The sequence below is a fragment of the Musca autumnalis genome, unplaced genomic scaffold (assembly GCF_047663935.1).
Source record: "Musca autumnalis isolate F117 unplaced genomic scaffold, ASM4766393v1 scaffold_2, whole genome shotgun sequence".
In the NCBI taxonomy this organism is placed as follows: Eukaryota; Metazoa; Arthropoda; class Insecta; order Diptera; family Muscidae; genus Musca; species Musca autumnalis.
The window spans coordinates 11,377,661-11,396,492 of record NW_027411755.1 but is presented as its reverse complement, the minus strand read 5'-3'; the positions used below and the strand labels follow the sequence as shown (position 1 = coordinate 11,396,492).

General features: G+C 36.0%; 2 protein-coding genes across 2 annotated transcripts in view; both read left to right on the top strand.

The window, feature by feature from the left end:
* The first annotated feature begins 1,257 nt into the window (after nt 1-1,257).
* LOC141392130 (uncharacterized) lies at nt 1,258-1,821 on the top strand. Its single transcript, XM_073965083.1, has 2 exons — nt 1,258-1,349; nt 1,416-1,821. Exons 1-2 carry the CDS (start codon nt 1,334-1,336, stop codon nt 1,811-1,813), a joined length of 414 nt encoding a protein of 137 aa, XP_073821184.1. The 5' UTR covers nt 1,258-1,333; the 3' UTR covers nt 1,814-1,821.
* Nucleotides 1,822-7,261: 5,440 nt separating this feature from the next.
* Nucleotides 7,262-18,832, top strand: part of l(2)k05911 (CLIP and Tryp_SPc domain-containing lethal (2) k05911) — a 42,581-nt gene continuing 31,010 nt past the window's right edge. The window contains exon 1 of the mRNA XM_073966945.1: nt 7,262-7,748. Within this exon, the coding sequence (XP_073823046.1) occupies nt 7,421-7,748 (328 nt within the window). The 5' untranslated portion in view covers nt 7,262-7,420. The remainder of the gene's footprint in view (nt 7,749-18,832) is intronic.

Below are 18,832 nucleotides of genomic sequence, written 5' to 3'. Positions count from 1 at the left end.
TACAAAATTGTGTCAACAATGTTTTAAATTGGCATTCCGCAAATTTAGAGCGACATTTGAAAATTGTGCATCCCGATTTGTATGCGAACTATATTGATCAAAAACGGAAAAACGTAAAAGAAAAAAGAGTCATCAAAGTATTATTAAAAAAAGTGTGAATCCAAAAAACATTGAAACAGCATTAGTGGAACTTTTTACAAAAAATGGACGTCCTTTACATATGGCCGAAGATAAAGCCTTCAAAGTTCTTATAGAACCTGTTTTAAGTGTACTCGGGATAACTGTAAATGAACATAACGTAATGGAACGAATTATCGCTTTCTCAAAAAATATTAAAACGGAAATCTCAAACGATCTTAAAGGGATATTATTTTCCCTTAAGATGGATGTCGCAACAAGGCTGGACTTAAGTATGCTGGGTATTAATGTTCAGTACATTAAACATGGTAAAATCGTTGTTAAAACGTTGGCTATAAAGGAGCTTAGATCAAGTCACACTTCTGAATATTTAAAAACAGTTATACTGGATGTTCTAAAGGAATATGATGTTGATATTCGTAATATTTTAACTATTACAACCGACAACGGATCAAATATGCTCAAAACTGTACGAATCCTGAACTGTGAAATGCAATTGTCGATAAATAATGATGCCGTGGATTTCGAAGAAGATGAAAATGATATCGATTGCCGAATAGCTATTGACACAATTGATTTTAACATCTCATCGAACACAATTACAAGCATTCGTTGTGGTGCTCACACTCTCCAACTGTGTGTAAACGATGTTCTGAAACAGTCGGCAGTAAAAGACAATGTCGATAAGATACGATTCGTGGTAAAAAAAACTTAGTAGTAAAACGATTTTAAATTTTCTAAGAAGTGAACTCTACAAAAACCTATCATTGATTGTGCAACACGTTGGTATTCAACATATGAAATGATTGAAAGATGCCTGGAAATGAAGGAAATTATAAATACACTAAGCAAGGATTATCCTGATTTATTTCTTGAATCTGAAGAATGGTCTTTCGCCACTGAATTCTTTGGACTATTTAAACCTATTTACAATGCTACCATTACGTTACAAAGCGAACAGTTGTGCTATAGTGAACTACACATTATTGTTATGGATATAACATTTCAAATTGACGTTTTACCGGATAGCAACATGAAAACCCTTCTCAAGGAGTCCTTGAAGATAAGAAAGGATAAACTATTAGAAAATGAACTGTTTAACGCAGCTGTTTTCTTGGATCCACGAATCAAAGTATGCTTAACCTGCGAACAAAAACAAAGGGCGAAGAACTACATACTATCGTTATATAAACGCATGAACTCAACAGAAGGTAAGTTTGCTTAAGTAAACCAGAGCAATGCCTATTTATTTATATCATTCATCTTTTATGTTTCAGAACACAATACAAGTCACCCAATATTAGAGGAAGCTCCATCACCGAGTAGACCAGATGCAGCCAAATCTTTTTCCGATTATCTGCAAATTATAGATCCTACCACAGAAATTCCGAGTTCATCTAATTTACACAATTTAGAAGCTGATTTTGCCAATTATGAGCGGCAATCAAGATTGCCACTAAATGAAAATATAATAGCGTTTTGGAACTCTCAGAAAACCATCATCAGTGAGATTGCTAATATTGTACAGGCAATACCGTCAACCCAAGTAAGCGTGGAACGCTTATTTTCTGCTATGAAGTACATATTATCTGATCAGCGCAACCGCATGTCAGCAACAAATCTTGAACATATATTAATGGTAAAAGTTAATGGGGATTTCAATTATGAAAGTTGAGCTTTCTCCTGTTAAATTATATTTTCTTTAGTATGTTAATATTTTTATATTCGTTAATTTTTTATAAAATAAATAAATGTTTTCATATTTACTGGTTAAATATAAATATAGTTACTTTTGTATTTTATTTATAGGATATTCACTCTTATTTTTATGGTTGCATTTTTCCTCATGCCATTCATATTTTATATTTCTTTATAAACATCACTCAGGCGTATGCAACATCTTTATAAACATCACCCAGGTGTACACAACCTCTATTTATTTTTTAGGGTACATAATGATGTACGCTACGTGGTTTTTTAATGTACACGCAACATTTATAACGTACGTACCCAACCATTTCGGTTGGGTACGTGGTTGTTACTTTACAATGGTGGTTGCGTACCAAACATGTACGCTACGATTTTCGTTGGGTACATGTACACAAACTCTAAATTTTTTTTTAAAGTTTGTGTACATGTACGGTACCTTATCGTAGTGTAACTTTTCATGCTAGGTACGCTACAAAACGTTATTGTACGGTACCTTAGTGTAAGTTTTCGAACGCTGTTTCTTCCTCGCAAGTGTCGTACATCTAACCACTCCATGAGTGACTTTCGTCTACATCCATGTGATCAATTTGGTTCCTTTTGACTTGATTTGGTTCCAGACATGTGGTTTTATGCTTACCTGGCATTGCTACTAATGTTTTCCCAAATTCTCCGACTGAATATTTCAAATGCCATGGTTACATCAGGTTACATGTTCCTTTTGGCGAACGTAAAATACCTTTCGTTTGTTTGTCATTGCATTCGATCGAGATATTTTATTTCTTTACGATTTTTCTAAAGTCTTTCATCCATCGGTTTGAATCTGGGACGATCATTTTTTCTTCCGTATAAACAAAAACTCACATTCTCGATTCATGACATGTATAGCATATTGACCTTGATAAATAATTGTTAAGTATTTATGGCTAACAAAATTGTTATGTAATGGTGTAGCGCTTCTGTTGGTCGACTCCACTGTAAATTGTTTTCCTTATTACTATTATATTATTTATTTCAGGTAATTCCAAAATTTGCAACAATAAAAAATATATTTCATTGTGTCACTTTAGGGGTATCATTTCTTGACCGTTGAATGCGTAACGAGGATTAATTGATTTCATGGAGAAAATTCCTTCAAAAGTATAAAATGTAACAACGTAAATACCATGACACGACAAATGCTCGATCGGTTTTTGAACTGTCATTGTTTATTTTCTAAAGAGGTAAATGACATGTGATGGTGGTTTGCCCCGTGATAATTATGATATCATAATATATATTTGTTTATTTATTCACAAAATCCTTAAAGCCAACCAATTTTCTTTCTCTCAGTGTATTCTTTTTTTGTCACTGATACCCTTTCATGGTGACTGAGGCCCACATAACTTGCGATGTATGTTAATCAATGGCTAGCAATAAATTATAGTTGTTGAGTGTTTGCAAATCCTAGTACAGAGCAGCGGCAGCTACTGGCCGACGAATAACATAAAAAAATAAAAATCTTGGTAGCCAAAGTTAAAAACAGGTTGTCAACAAATCAGAGGATGATGAAGTAAACCCTTTATTATCATTATTGCCAAACATTATTGCAGAAGTTAATCGCGAGCAGGTAAGCAGCAACTCTTATTAATTGTTCAATACCAATGCCACACTTAACTTTGTATTTTGCTTATCCAGGAGAGGTGTTCGTCCAAAGCTCGAAAACATGCATTCAATTAATGTTCATTCATTAATTACCCGTGCGCAGGCATTTCGAAGCGGAATATTTAAACGTGGTACTCTGGAATTCCAGAGTGCGAAGCAACAAATAAAGAGAAATGGAGATCTTTTCTTAGTTCGGCCTATGGAACAAATGTTCTGTAATGGGCCAGCTAAGTAAGTAAGTATTTAAAAGTGGTATTCCTATAGTCAGCTTATAGGTCTGTTCTATGGGATATGTTGGGTGCATTGACGATATTTTGGAAGATCGTCTGGCTACTACACGGCTTCCATAGACAGAAGGACTTTCAACAAGTATTATGTCGACTGGAAACCTTTCTATCGGAAGACTTTTCACTGGTATGCTGTAGACGCAAAGTCTTTTACAGGTCACAGGTTTTGTAGACAGAAACCCTTTCACAGGCAGACTTATCACAGGTCTTCTGCAGAGAGGTATTGTACAGACAGAAGACTTTTCAAGGGTCCTCTATAGGCAGAAGGTAATTCACAAGTCTTCTAGAGTCAGAAGACCTTTTACTGCTCTTCTATAGCCAAAAGACCTTTCGCAGGTCTTCTCGAATCACAAGACCTTTCAGACGTCTTCATGAGTAAGAAGACCTTTCACAGGTCTTCTAGAGTCAGAAGACCTTTCACTGGTCTTCTATAGTCGAAAGACCTTTCGCAGGTCTTCTGTAGTCAGAAGACCTTTCACGGGTCTTCTATAGTCAGAAGACTTTTCACAGGTCTTCTAAAGTCGAAAGGACTTTCACAGAGTTCCAATATTTGAAAGACCTTTCACAGGTTTTCTACAGTCAGAAGACCTTTCACTGGTCTTCTATAGTCGAAAGACCCTTCGCAGGTCTTCTGTAGTCAGAAGACCTTTCACGGGACTTCTATAGTCAGAAGACCTTTCACAGGTCTTCTAAAGTCTAAAGGCCTTTCACAGCTTTCCTATATTGAAAGACCTTTCACAGGTCTTCTAGAATCAGAAGACCTTTCATAGATCTTCTATAGTCAGTAGACTTTTCACAGGTCTTCTAGAGTCAAAAGACCTTTCACTGGTCTTCTATAGTCGAAAGACCTTTCGCAGGTCTTCTATGGTCAAAAGAACTTTTACAGGTCTTCTATATTCAGAAGGCCTTTCGTGGGTCTTCTATAGTCAGAAGACCTTTCACACGTCTTCTATAGTTAGAAGACCTTTCACGGGTCTTTTATATTCATAACACCTTTCACAGGTATTATATAGTCGGAAGATCTTTCACAGGTTTTCTTAAGACAGAAGACCTTTCACAGGTCTTCCATCGACAGAAGACCTTTCACAGGTCTTCTATAAAAGGAATACCTTTCACAGATCTCTTATAGACAAAGGACCTTTGACAGGTCTTCTATAGAGAGAAGACCTTTCCCAGGTCTTCTATAAACAGCATACTTTTCGCAGGTCTTCTATAATCAGAAGGCCTTTCATAGGTCTTCAATAGACAGAAGACCTTTCACGAATGTTTTATAGTCAGAAGACCTTTCAAAGGACTTCTATAGACAGAAGACCTTACCCAGGTCATCTAGAGTGAGAAGTGCTTTCACAGGTATTCTGTAATAAGAAATTTTCTAACAGCTCTTCTATTGCCAGAAGACCTTTCACAAGTCTTCTAGAGTCAAAAAGCCTTTCACAAGTCTTCTATGGTCAGAAGATCTTTTACAGGTCTTCTATAAAAAAAACTTCCGCAGGACTCCTATAGTTAGAATACCTTTCACAGGTCTTCTATAGACAGAAGACCTTTCCCAGGTGTTCTAGAGTGAGAAGACCTTTCACTGGTTTTCGGGAATCTGAATTTTCCTAACAGGTCTTCTATAGTCAAAAGACCTTTCACAATTCTATGGTCAGAAGAGCTTTCACAGGTCTTCTATATAAAAAAGATAGTCAGAAGACCTTCAACAGGTCTCCTATAGTCAGAAGTCCGTTCACAGGTCTCTAGAATCAGAAGACCGTTCACAGGCCTTCTAGAATCAGAAGAACTTTTACAGGTCTTCTATAGTCGGAAGACCTTTGACCGGTCTTCTATAGACAGAATGTCTCTCACAGATCTTCTTCAGTTAGAATACCTTTCACAGATCTCCTATAGACAGAAGACCGTTCACAGGTCTCTAGAATCAGAAGACCTTTCACAGGTCTCCTATAGTCAGAAGACCGTTCACAGGTCTTCTACAGTTGGAAGACCTTTCACAGTTCTTCTAGAGTGAGAAGATCTTTCATAGGTCTTCTTAAGACAGAAGACCTTTCACAGGTCTTCTAAGGACAAAAGGCCTCTCACAGGTCTTCTATAGTCAGAAGACCTTTCACAGGTCTTCTATAGTCAGAAGACCGTTCACAGGTCTTCTAGAATGAGAAGACCTTTCACAGTTTTTCTGGAGTCAGAAGACTTTTCACAGATTTTCTACAATCGGAAGACCTCTCACAGGTCTTCTATAGTCAGAAGACCGTTCACAGGTCTTCTAGAATGAGAATGCCTTTCACAGGTCTTCTGGAGTCAGAAGACAGTTCACAGATTTTCTATAGTCGGAAGACCATTCACAGGGCTTCTTAAGACAGAAGACCTATCACAGGTCTTCTTAAGACAGAAGACCCTTCACAGATCTTCTTAAGACAGAAAACCTTTCACAGGTCTTCTAAAGACAAAAAACCTTTCACAGGTCTTCTACTGTCAGCAGACCTTTCACAGGTCTTCTATAGTCGGAAGACTTTTCACAGGTCTTCTACAATTAGAATACTTTTCACAGGCCTTCTATAGTCAGAAGACAACTCACTGTTCTTCTACAGACAGAAGACCTTTCACAGATCTTTTGTGGATAGAAAACCTTTCACAGGTATTCTATAGTCAGAAGACCTTCAACAGGTTCTATAGACGGAAGGCCTTTCATAGGTCATGACTTATCCGCAATTCTGATCAAACTTCATAACGCCTTTATTTCCCCCTTGAATCATAAGTAAATCAATTTATACAAAAATCCCTTCTCTATGCCATGCTACGCATATGACAAATTAGCAAGCCAATCACTCAACCTTCCCTCCCTTTCCTTCCTCGCCATGAAGCCATATCCAAGTGCGTGTTGGTGCTGCAAAACCAACCATGTACGTATGTACGTCCAATAATGATAATCATTTGTATTTCAAAGTTTAACAATTCGATACTGATCAGGTTGTTGTAATTGATTTTGTGGAATACAACAACAGCAACACCTCTACAACTGCTGCCTACTGCCTACCATCTAAGTACGTGCGTACGCCAACATTATTTGTTTAGAACCTAAATCACGACAGACAGCGAGAGGGAGAGAGTTTCAAAAGCAAACAAAAAACATAAGGCGAATTGAATGAACTATGACGAACTTCTTCTGCTCTCCCTTAGCTAGCTAGCTTTAGTTTGTTCTGCGAACACTTCTGTCTGTCTGTGTGCTTTTCGCCAATCTTTTACCTTTTTTCCCAATTTCATCAGCTTACAGCGTTTGAGCAGCGAAAGAACCGATCATACATAACCGTAGACGTAACATTGACAACGTCCAGTCTAGCAGATACTCGCGAACCTTGAACGTAAACGGTGCTATAGGACGGGCAGTTAAATAGAATCCTCTGTCACCCGAACAAAACAAATCTTTCTTCTCGAAGAAAAACGAAGAAGAAGAAGACAGACAATTTTTGTTTCCCCAAAAACAGATTTAACAATAAATCAGAAAAGTGATTTTTAAACAAAAAATTTAAATAAAAAAGTTAAAGAAAGAAATCATAAATTTTTGACAAACGGTGATGTTCAGAGAATTTTAAATAATCCTTCATAACACAAAAATCAATAAAGAAAAAAATTGAAAAATAATTTACGATACAATGTTAAATTTGTTTAAATTCAGCCTTATTGGGCTGCTGATATTGCATTCGGTATGCACTCTGCAGGCTGAAAGTCTAGACGTGGCAGCCGCAAGTGGCGATGACGGTATGCCACCAGCAGCAGCAGTACAGGATGACGTTACCGTGGATATTTCATTGACAACTGTCAAAAAAGAAAATGCCGAAAACAATAAATTGCCAATGCAAAGCGAACAGCTAAAGTTGGATCAAATGCCTTTGGTGGTTGAAGAAAAAGAGGGATTAATTAAAGAAATTGTTGCTGAGGATGAGAAAGATGAAGCCGCAAAAGTAATGGAGGAAAGTGAAGGTAAGTTTCAAGATTATGGAGTGTCTAGAAAAGGGAGAAAACTTTATGAAATTGAATGTCTAACTTAAATTTCAATATTGTTCGAGCTCCTTTTAGTGCACAATTAAATAATTTGTTCATCCGTGTACGTGGTAGCGTATAAGTGTTTTTAATAGAAAAGAAGATTTAAGACACAAACACAAACACAAGTCATGAATTTATTTAAAACATAATTTATGTATTGCCTTTAATCAGTGTCATAATAAGTATAGTACTTCTCATATGCAGCGAAAAGAAAATGTGTAAGATAGCATTTATTAAGATTTGTAAAATAGTTATGATAAAAGTTATGCAATTGGATACAAAGCTGGGAATATAAATTTTATGATATCGCTCGGTACATAAGAAGGACAGAAATTAATTTTATCAGAGCAGGAGTAGCTGCCATCATTATAGTATTTAGGACCATGCCAAAGTCATGGATGTTAGGAATCGTATGTCAGATATACATATATTCACTGGACAATAGCCGTAGACTATCCCCGAATTTTTACATACAATGTCAGGAACCTATGACTTATTCCGATGACGTTATTTTAGTTTATAGTACTAAAATACGTAATTTTACAAAATCTGATCTGGGTTATCAATATTTTCCCCATATATATTCACCATAGATATTTCAAAAACAGTTTGGATCGAGCACACATTATCTTCTGAAAGAATTTATTATGAAAAAATGTCAATAAAATATATTTTGTGGCCGCAGATAACGAAAATGTGCATAAAAACGGTAGAATATGGTCCTAAATCATATATATAATTATAATATATAATTGTTCCACAAACATCCCAGACGGGACAGGGGAGACTTCTCTCATATCAATGAGTGCACCCCGATTCATATTAGCTCAATGATATGGGACCTACTGTTTATCGCCGAGTCCGAACGGCGTGTCTTACGACACCACTTTATAGAGAAGTTTTACATGGCTTAAATACTCAGGAAATGTCGCCAACATTACTGAGGGGTATTTTGCCACCGTTGAAATTTTTGATGTTGCCTGGCCGGGAAATCGAACCCACGACCTTCTGCGTGCAAGGCGGGTGTGCATACCATTGCACCACGGTGGCACCCCCTAAATCATATATAAAAAGCGAAAACTTCTGGAGGTGTTAAATATTATAGCTACAAATTTCTGTTGTTCAGAGACTCATAATGAAATTTGATTTGGAACATTTCTTCGTTTGACACAACCCCCAAAAAGTGAGGTACTTTAGGAGATTTTGACTCAGTATGGAATAATATTTAATTAAGAGTCTAAAAGTTTAACAAATAATTTCTACCTATAATATCTAATTTTGTAACGTCGTTTTCTCAACAAAGTATTTTACTTAGATATCTAGTTTGTTCTGAAACCCTCAGTGAAATTTTGTGTAGAATATGTCTTCTTTTAAAAACTTTCGTCTAAAACTAAATTTCATGTTGCTTTCATGCATCAACTCGAAAAAAGAACAAAACAAATTTATTAAAAAAAAATAGGTTGGTGTTTTTTTTTTTTGGCAAATTTGATGTATAAAATTTCTTGATATATATTGCAAATACAAATTTCATTTATTCAGCGCCTTATATTAAAATTTGATGGAGAATATTTTTGTCTTTGACGTCTTTTATCTAGAATGAAGTTTTGTGGGACAAAACTTAATACACTCAGATAAATTGCAAAATTAACCCTAAAACTTGATTTTACTTTTGGCAGAGTCCTGGCGTTTAGGTACGATTTAGAGTTTTGGTGTATTCGGGGACCTATAGTAAAATTTTATGACGAATAATTTTGTAGAATATTTTGATCTGATACGATCGCATTTTAAAGGAGTTTTTAAACATTAAAAAAGGACCAAAAAGAACCCTTTAGTGACTCGCATGAGGGTTATTTTTCACATTGTTTTAAGTAATATTGCCAAAGACACCTTATACCTAAAATGCAAGAATTCCAAGAAATCTGATTTCGAATATTTCAATACCTGAAACAATTGGCGGAACTTTCCACACCTATTTAGGTTACATCCCGACTTAAACTTTCAAAACGCCGATATAAGTGTCTTCTTTTTTTCGGTCCACTTTCATCATCTGTGCGAGGTTTCTTATAATTTGAAAAAAGTTCAATTTTGTTGTACTGTATATTCATATATGCGAATATCTCCCCTTCTAGTAGGGTGATTTCAAAACCAAAGCCTGTCAATGCAAGAAGAAATGATAACATTTACAACAAGTAAACAGGTAAGAACGGCGTTAAGTTCTCCCAGGCTGAACTTGTTATACCCTCCACCACGAGTTGTATTGAAGTAAACTGGAACAATTAGTTTCCTCTCGTTTATAAAAAAATACTAAATATCAAATTTCAGCAAGTTCGCTTAAACAATGTGGCTAACCTTCACACTACCGAAATTTAGGTGATACCGTTAAATGTGGGCTACATAAAAACGTTGATCTATACCTACAAATTTCTGGTGGACAGATCTTAGACTCGAAGAAGACTAAATACCAAATTTCCGATAAAAAAACTACCGAAAATCAAGAGATTCGCTTCTATGGGGGATATAGAACCCGTGGAACTATACTGTTAATTCTCTTCTGGAATATTTAATAACCACATGAAATATTAAATAACAAACTTCAGTATTTCATTGGGATATTGACGTCACAACCTTCAGAAAATCGGGAGGTACCGTTCTGAATTTCATTCAGAAAGGCTTTTACCTCCAACAAAGATTAAATACCAAATTTCAGCCATTTCGGTGAGTTGCTGTGGCCACAACCTTCAAAATACCGAAAATCGGGAGGTACCGTTCTATGCGGGCAATATGAAGGCGTGGACCTATACCGACAAATTTCTGGGAGAAAATTTTATACCCCCAACGAATTTTATACCCCAAAATTTTAGCCATTTCGGGGTGATAATGAGGCTAAACCTTAAAAATACCGAAAATCGGGAGGTACAGTTCTATGGGGGCTAAACGAAAGCGTGGACCTATACCGACAAATTTCATATCGAACGTTAAATATCCCCAACGAAGACTTAATACCAAATTTCAGCCATTTCGGTGGAATATTGAGGCCACAACCTTCAAAATACCGGAAATAGGGAGGTACCGTTCTATGGGCCTATATGAAGGCGTGGACCTTTGCCGACAAATTTCATATGGAACGTTTCATACCCCTACTGAAAACCAAATACCTAATTTTAGCCATTTCGCTGGGATATTGAGGACACAACCTTCAAAATACCGGAAATAGGGAGGTACCGTTCTATGGGGGATATACTAAAACGTGGACCTGTACCGACAAGTTTCAAATTTTAGCCATTTCGGGGGGACTATTGTGGCCACAACCTTCGAAATACCGAACATCGGGTGGTACCGTTCTATGGGGACTATATCAAAACGTGGACCGATATAGCCCATTTGAAATATCAAACATCTTATGAGTAATAGAAACTTCTATGCCAAATTACAATGCTCTATTTTAAAAAATGCGAGTTGTATTTTGATTTCAACAGACGGACGGACATGGTTATATTGACTTAGAATTTTACCCTGATCAAGAATATATATACTTTATAGGGTATCCGATGAATATTTCGATGTGTTACAAACGGAATGACAAATTTAATTATATATATAAAAAGTATCAGTCGGCTTTGCCGACAGATATATACCCTCAGCCCATGTGAATTGAAACTTTCAGCTACGGACAGATCGAATATATTTAGGGTCTTTTCAGAATTTTGTGGCCCCGTTCAAGAGATATAGTAGTACCGGTAGTTGTGGACCGGTATTGCCAATCTTCGAACTGATACTAAGTTTGGACAAAATATGACGAAGGCTAAATTTTAGACCAAATCGGTTGATCCGTTCGAGAGTTATCGTTCGCTCCAGCCAACCAGATACACAGACAGACGGACGGACAGGGCTAAATCAACTCCAAATTGTCTGAAACGGATTTCGTCCAAACATACTTGGGGTCTAAGACCATTATTTCGATGAAGCACATTTTGCCCGTATGAATGTGTATATACATACCCTCGTTAGCATAAATGCTGAGGATATAAGTATGTAGAGTACGTTGGCGTAGGTGGCTCGCATTAATTTTCGAATATTATTTTTGAAAAGTTCAAATTTTGATCATTGGGCTATTTGGCGGATATCTCTGCTTTTGTTGGGCATATTCCAAGGGTCAAGCTTGATAATGAACCTAGACCATCTAAGCTTTAAAGGGTAGTGTCCAATTACAAATTTTACAAAATAGAATTTTTTACTGGGTCATGTTAACGTACAGGTAGAATAGAATATGTTACCAAAAAGGTCGAGTCGATCAGACAAAAATTATCTGAGATATGTGCATTAGAAAGGAAAAAGATCATTGTGATTTGTACGTAACATCGAAGTTTTAAACGCGGTTTTTTCGAAATGGCATTTTGGAAAGCAGTGCCCACTGTAGCTCGAAAACGGATGATCCGATCTTCATTCAATACTATCCTCATAGAAGATCTTCAGTAGCAAGAAGTTTGGCTACGAGGGGAACTAGAAAAGTTTGCGGACTAGGCACCACGCGGTATCGCCAGGCGTCATTTGCCATTTTTTGGAAAGTTTTACTGTACTCAGGACAGTCTGACATACGACCATCTGTTGGGTTGTTTACAGTAGATTGATTGAGACACATCAAAAACATGGCTTTTGAATGCTTTTACAGCATCTTCTGGCGATTGTTGCGATTTTTCGGGTATAGTTACATTTCAAGGCATAGTTCCATGATTCGTTTTTTTGCAAAGTGATCTTTTCAAGTCACTGTAAATAAAACAACTATTGTTGTATGTCAAACGCCTGGCGACACTGCTTGTTGACTAGGCCGTAAACTTTTCTAGTTCCCCTCGTAATTGTTTCTTTCCATTGTACATTCATTGATTTGACATTTGTTAATATCATTTCCTGGCTTCATGCCTATCTGCAGCTTTTTATTAATTATACCCTACACCACTATGTGGGGAGGGTATTATAAGTTGGTTTTGGCCAAAAAGTTTGTAACGCATCGAAATAATGGTCGTAGACCCATACTAATATATACCAAAATGAATGTCTCGACGAGCTGAGTCGATCTGGCTATGTGTGTCCGTCCGTCAGTCCGTCCGTCCGTCTGTCCGTCTGTCCATCTAAACCTTGTAATCACGCTACAGGTCGCAATTTTGATCGGATCGTCACGAAATTTTGGGGGTTAATGGGGGTCCCAAAGAGAAAGAAGCCTATTGATTTTGATGATGGTCGAATAATATTCAGGGGTCGGATTGGGCAAACACTTATTTGGAAAAAGGTGAACGTTTTATTTCAAAGCCAATATCTCTGTTTATTTAAGAGGTATATCAAAAGCAAAACCTGGCAAGGAAAGTAGAAAATATCACCTTTACAACGATGTAAATTAGGTTGTCGTAGCTGTTCAAACAACAGAGATATCGCAATAGTCGGTAATGCATCCCATTTTCCGATTTGTTTGTAATCACGCTACAGGTCGCAATTTTGATCGGATCGTCACGCATCCCACAGAGGAAGAAGCCTATTTAGTTTGGTGATGGTCGGATAATATTCAGGAGTCGGAATAAGCGAAAAGCTTATGTGGAGAAAAGTCAACGTTTTTTTCTTATATCTCCGAATATCTCCGCTTCTGGTTGGAGTATTCCAAAAGGAATACCCGTCAATGGAAGAAGAATAGATCTCGTTTATATTGATGCAAAGTATGTTGGCGTAAATGAGCAAACCGAGATATTGCAAAATTCAGTAATACATATACCCAATTTTTCCATTTTTTGTAATCATGCTACAGGTTGGAATTTTGACCGGATAGTAACGAAATTTTGGGTGTAGATGGGAGCCCCACAGAGGAAGAAGCCTATTGATTTTGGTTATAGTCGGATAATATTTAGGGGTTGGAATGGGGAAAAAAACTCATTTGGAGACAAATTCAAAGTTTTATTCTTTGTGAATATATCGGCTTCTAGTAGGGGTATTCCAACGGCAAAGACTGTCATTGGAGAAGAAAATATTACCTTTACATTGGTGTAGAGCAGGTTGGCGAAGGTGGTCAAACAAGGGAGATACCACAATAGTCGGTAATGCATCCAATTCTTCCATTTTTTGCAATCAAGCTACAGGTCGTAATTTTGATCGGATGGTCACGAAATTTTGCTTGCTTATGGGGGTCCCAGAGAGAAAGAGGCATATTATATTTGGTGGTAGTCGGATTATATTCCCTAAAAGAAATGTTTACCAGTGAAAAGCTTATGCACAGGGGTAGTGGTGTAGGGTATCACATGGTCGGCCCCGTCCCGACTATAGCCTTTGCTCACTTGTTTTAATTATCGATCTTTTCTTATTGTGAACAGGCATTTTTCCTCTCTCCTCAGTACTATATGGTTTTTAGCCGACCATTTCGGTCAACGATTCAAGAGTTGCTATAAAGTGTGGATTAAAAAAATTTGTGGTAGTTTTCACCACCCTACCATGAATCCTAGATGGTCAACGAGAATTATTGGATTCATTGTTCAAATCTAGCACTGCAGTCACAAAATCCATTAGCTGATTCCCTTGTTAGTCTCAAGCACTCCCACCCAGAGCTAAATTTTTCGATAGCAAAATCTATTATATACTTGTACTAGCAAATGCCCGCTACTTCGTATGCGGAAAGGGAATAATATATATATGAACAATACTTAATATGGAAGTGGTGAACACTGGCGATTCTGTTGTACTAAAACCTATTTTTAATACCAACATTTAATCGATTTAGTTCCTCAATTTTATTACTTTAATTCCAAAAAAAAAACATCTGTCGTATCGCACCCCTACACAGCTACCATATTTTTTATTTTGAATTTTTAAAACTACGAACTCATATCACATACATACACCAACAGCGACTCATATTGCAAATTTCAGACTTGACTTCTGGTTTTACCCCTTCAGTAACACAGGATTCCCTCCAAATACGAATTTCAAAACACCAAACTTTATCTCACCCCTTCACAACAACAATAACGCACATTCACAATTCAAGGTTCTAGCTTCAGCGGTTTCGCCAAGAACCCGAATAGGTTCTTCAAATTTTCGGAATATATCCCCATATATCGACTTAGTGTATTTTAACAATAGAACAAATCTATATTGTCCAATTTTCTTTAAATTTGGACCTTTAAATTTGGACCTCAGAGGAAATAAAAGTTTAATTTAAAAAATGTTTACTTCAATCCACTTTTATTAGAAGAGATATTTTGAAGACTTAGAGTATTTTGAAGATTTTATGCACATTTTCCAACCGAAATTCGGAACTTGTGGCATGAAAGGTTAGAAAAAAACTATTTTACAAAAAAATGTACTTAATGTGCACGTGTGTGAACCGTTTATAACGGTAAATTTTTTAATGTATTTCAATTTAGGCCTTTTTTATCAGGGGGTGAAAACCTTCGAGTTAACAAAATTGTCGCGTTGGCCCACATTTCCAAATGATCATACAAAACCAAAAAACACACTTCACATGGTACCAACATGTTAACAAACTTTTCGTACACATAGTTAAACGTATCAAAACTTACTTCCTTATATTCAACATATATCCCAACCGCAATTTACTTTTCCAGCTTTATATGTTCCCCTGAAACCAATTATAGCACTATTTAGTACTTTTTGTATAAATAAGTAGGAATTTTCAAAACCTCCTCCCTACCTCCACTCTAAACAACAATTGCTAATCTAATACCGAATTTCAAATCCAGCACCGAATTTCAAATTTAAAAATTCCAGTTCTACCCCTTTACAAATTCACAAATTGTACAAAATTATGTACTATATAGCAAATACCAAAAGGTACCATATTTTGTATCATTTACCACTTTTCGTACACGACTTTCCAAGAACTACGTTCATACCTCAGCTCTTTCCGTTCACCTAAATTCGAATTATAGCCAATGTAGTTTCCTTTAGCACTTTTCCATTAGTACGAATTTCCAAAGTAACAGCAATCCTACACTCCAACAGTAATCTGGTCACGCAAATACAAATTGTATCGAATTTAGGACTGCTTCGTGTTCATTAGTATGATTTCCCAAAGTTACCTCCATATCTCAATTCTACATTCTAAGAGTAATCTTAATTCCAAGTTTCAGGATTCCAGCTCTATCCGTTCACCCAAATCCAAATCATACTAAACTCACTACCATTTATGACTTTTCGACCTTTGCACTATAGGTAATTTGCCCTGTTTTTGAGACAAAAATTAATAACAGCGGAATTAAAGGATTTTTTAACTTTTTAAATTATTTATGTGTAAAAGTGAGATAAAACAAAGACTTTTACAGATAAATTCGGATATAAGGAACAACGGTTATAAGCAACTACGTATATAACGAACAAAGCTATTTTTTCCAATGCCATTTTCATTAGTTTTCTTATACACAACAAACTGATGAAAACGACCGCGGTAGTAAGTAAAACAAATTTTGTCCCCGCGAGTAGATTTTCCAACGAATTGTTGGAATATACGTTAATAAAGACGAGTTTACTACTCCTTTAAATCGTATCAATGATTAATATGTAATAGAGAGATAAAATAAAGCTTACTACTGCCGCACCGTTTATAAAAAAACCCGGATATACCGAACAATTTGTCGCCATTACTTATTTTACTTGCAATGCAATTGTAAACAACAATATTTTTTACATTAATTATTTATTTCCTCAAACCAAACTTCCACAATTTTAAGACTTTTTATTGAGAAGTAACCTAATAAAATCTCATAAATATCAAAAAACGGGCAAAATCGGGTTTTGAAACCTAGTAATACCAATGCAAAAGACTTTCAGTAACGTGTTCTAGGTGGCAAAATCACGACCAAACACGGCCAATTTAGTATAAGTCTATATGAAGTGAGTTTAGGAAAAATAAAATATTTATTTCTGACTTTTTGTGTTTTTTGGTCGCTACCCAAAATTTTTAAGCTACATTATATATTAAATAAATTCCTCTCGCAATTGCCAATCTATTCCATTTTACATATATTTATATTTGGTTTATTTTTCGGCGGTTTTAAGTACATTGAAATATGCCTTACAACATATATTTTTTTAGTTCTTCTTCGAAATTCTCATTTTGACTGAAATTAAAACCGCGATAATGACACTATTTTGAAAAATGTCATTCATATTAATAAATTTTGACATGTTCTTTTTTCAATGCCAACTATAAAATTATTATTATTAAAAGTTGCAAAATCGACTTTTTGCCTCAAAAACAGGGCAAATTACCTATAGTGCTTTGGTACATCTTTCTTACTCTGTATCAGTAACCCTCATTCCAAATTTCAGAACTCCAGCTCTATTCGTTAATTCAAATCCAAATTGTACTATATTTAGTACTTTTCGCACACTTTTAGTTTGAATTTCCAAAAACCTATCTTTGTTACTCCCCATCAGTGACTCTTATTCCAAATTCCAGGCATCCTGCTCTATCCGTTCACCCAAATCCAAATTGTACTTAATTTAGTACCATATAGTACTTTTCGTACACTTATGGTTTGAATTTCCAAAAACCTTTCTTTGTTACTCTCCATCAGTGACCCTCATTCCAAATTTCAGGATTCCAGCTCTATCCGTTCACCCGAATCCAAATTGTACTAAATTTAGTACCATTTAGTACTTTTGCTACTCTCCATCAGTAACCCTCATTCCAAATTTCAAGATTCCAGCTCAATCCGTTCACCCAATCCAAATTGTACTAAATTTAGTACCATTTAGTACTTTTCGTACACTAATAGGTCGACTTTCCAAAAACCTTTCATTGTTACTCTTCATCAGTGACCTTCATTCCAAATGTCAGTATTCCAGCTCTATCCGTTCACCCAAACCCAAATTGTACTAAATTTAGTACTTTCGTGCACTTACAGTTCGAATTTCCAAAAACTTTTCTTTGGTACTCTCCATCAGTGACCCTCATTCCAAATTTCAGCTCAATCCGTTCACCCAAATCCAAATTGTACTAAATTTAGTGTCATTTATTACTTTTCGTACCCTTACAGTTCGAATTTCCAAAAACCTTTCATCGTTACTCTTCATCAGTGACCCTCATTCCAAATTTCAGGATTCCAGCTCTATCCGTTCACCCAAGTACAAATTGTACTAAATTTAGTACCATTTAGTACTTTTCGTACAATTATAGTTTGAATTTCCAAATACCGTTACTCATCGTTACTCTTCATCAGTGACCCTCATTCCAAATTTCAGGATTCCAGCTCTATCCGTTTACCCAAATCCAAATTGTACTAAATTGAGTACCATTTAGTACTTTTCGTACACTAATAGGTCGAATTTCCAAAAACCTTTCTTTGTTACTCTCCATTAGTTACTCCCATTCCAAATTTCAGGATTCCAGCTCTACCCGTTCACCCAAATCCAAATTGTACTAAATTTAGTACCATTTAGTACTTTTCGTACCCTTATAGTTCGAGTTTCCAAAAACCTTTCATTGTTACTCTTCATCAGTGACCTTCATTCCAAATGTCAGTATTCCAGCTCTATCCGTTCACCCAAACCCAAATTGTACTAAATTTAGTACTTTCGTGCACTTACAGTTCGAATTTCCAAAAACTTTTCTTTGGTACTCTCCATCAGTGACCCTCATTCCAAATTTCAGCTCAATCCGTTCACCCAAATCCAAATTGTACTAAATTTAGTGTTATTTAGTACTTTTCGTACCCTTACAGTTCGAATTTCCAAAAACCTTTCATTGTTACTCTTATCAGTGGCTCTCATTTCAAATTTCAGGATTCCAGCTCTATCCGTTCACCCAAATCCAAATTGTACTAAATTTAGTACCATTTAGTACTTTTCGTACCCTTATAGTTCGAGTTTCCAAAAACCTTTCATCGTTACTCTTCATCAGTGACCCTAATTCTAAATTTCAGAATTCAAGCTCTATCTGTTCACCCAAATCACATTTGTACTAAATTTAGTACCCTTTAGTACTTTTCGTACACTAATAGGTCGAATTTTCAAAAACCCTTTGG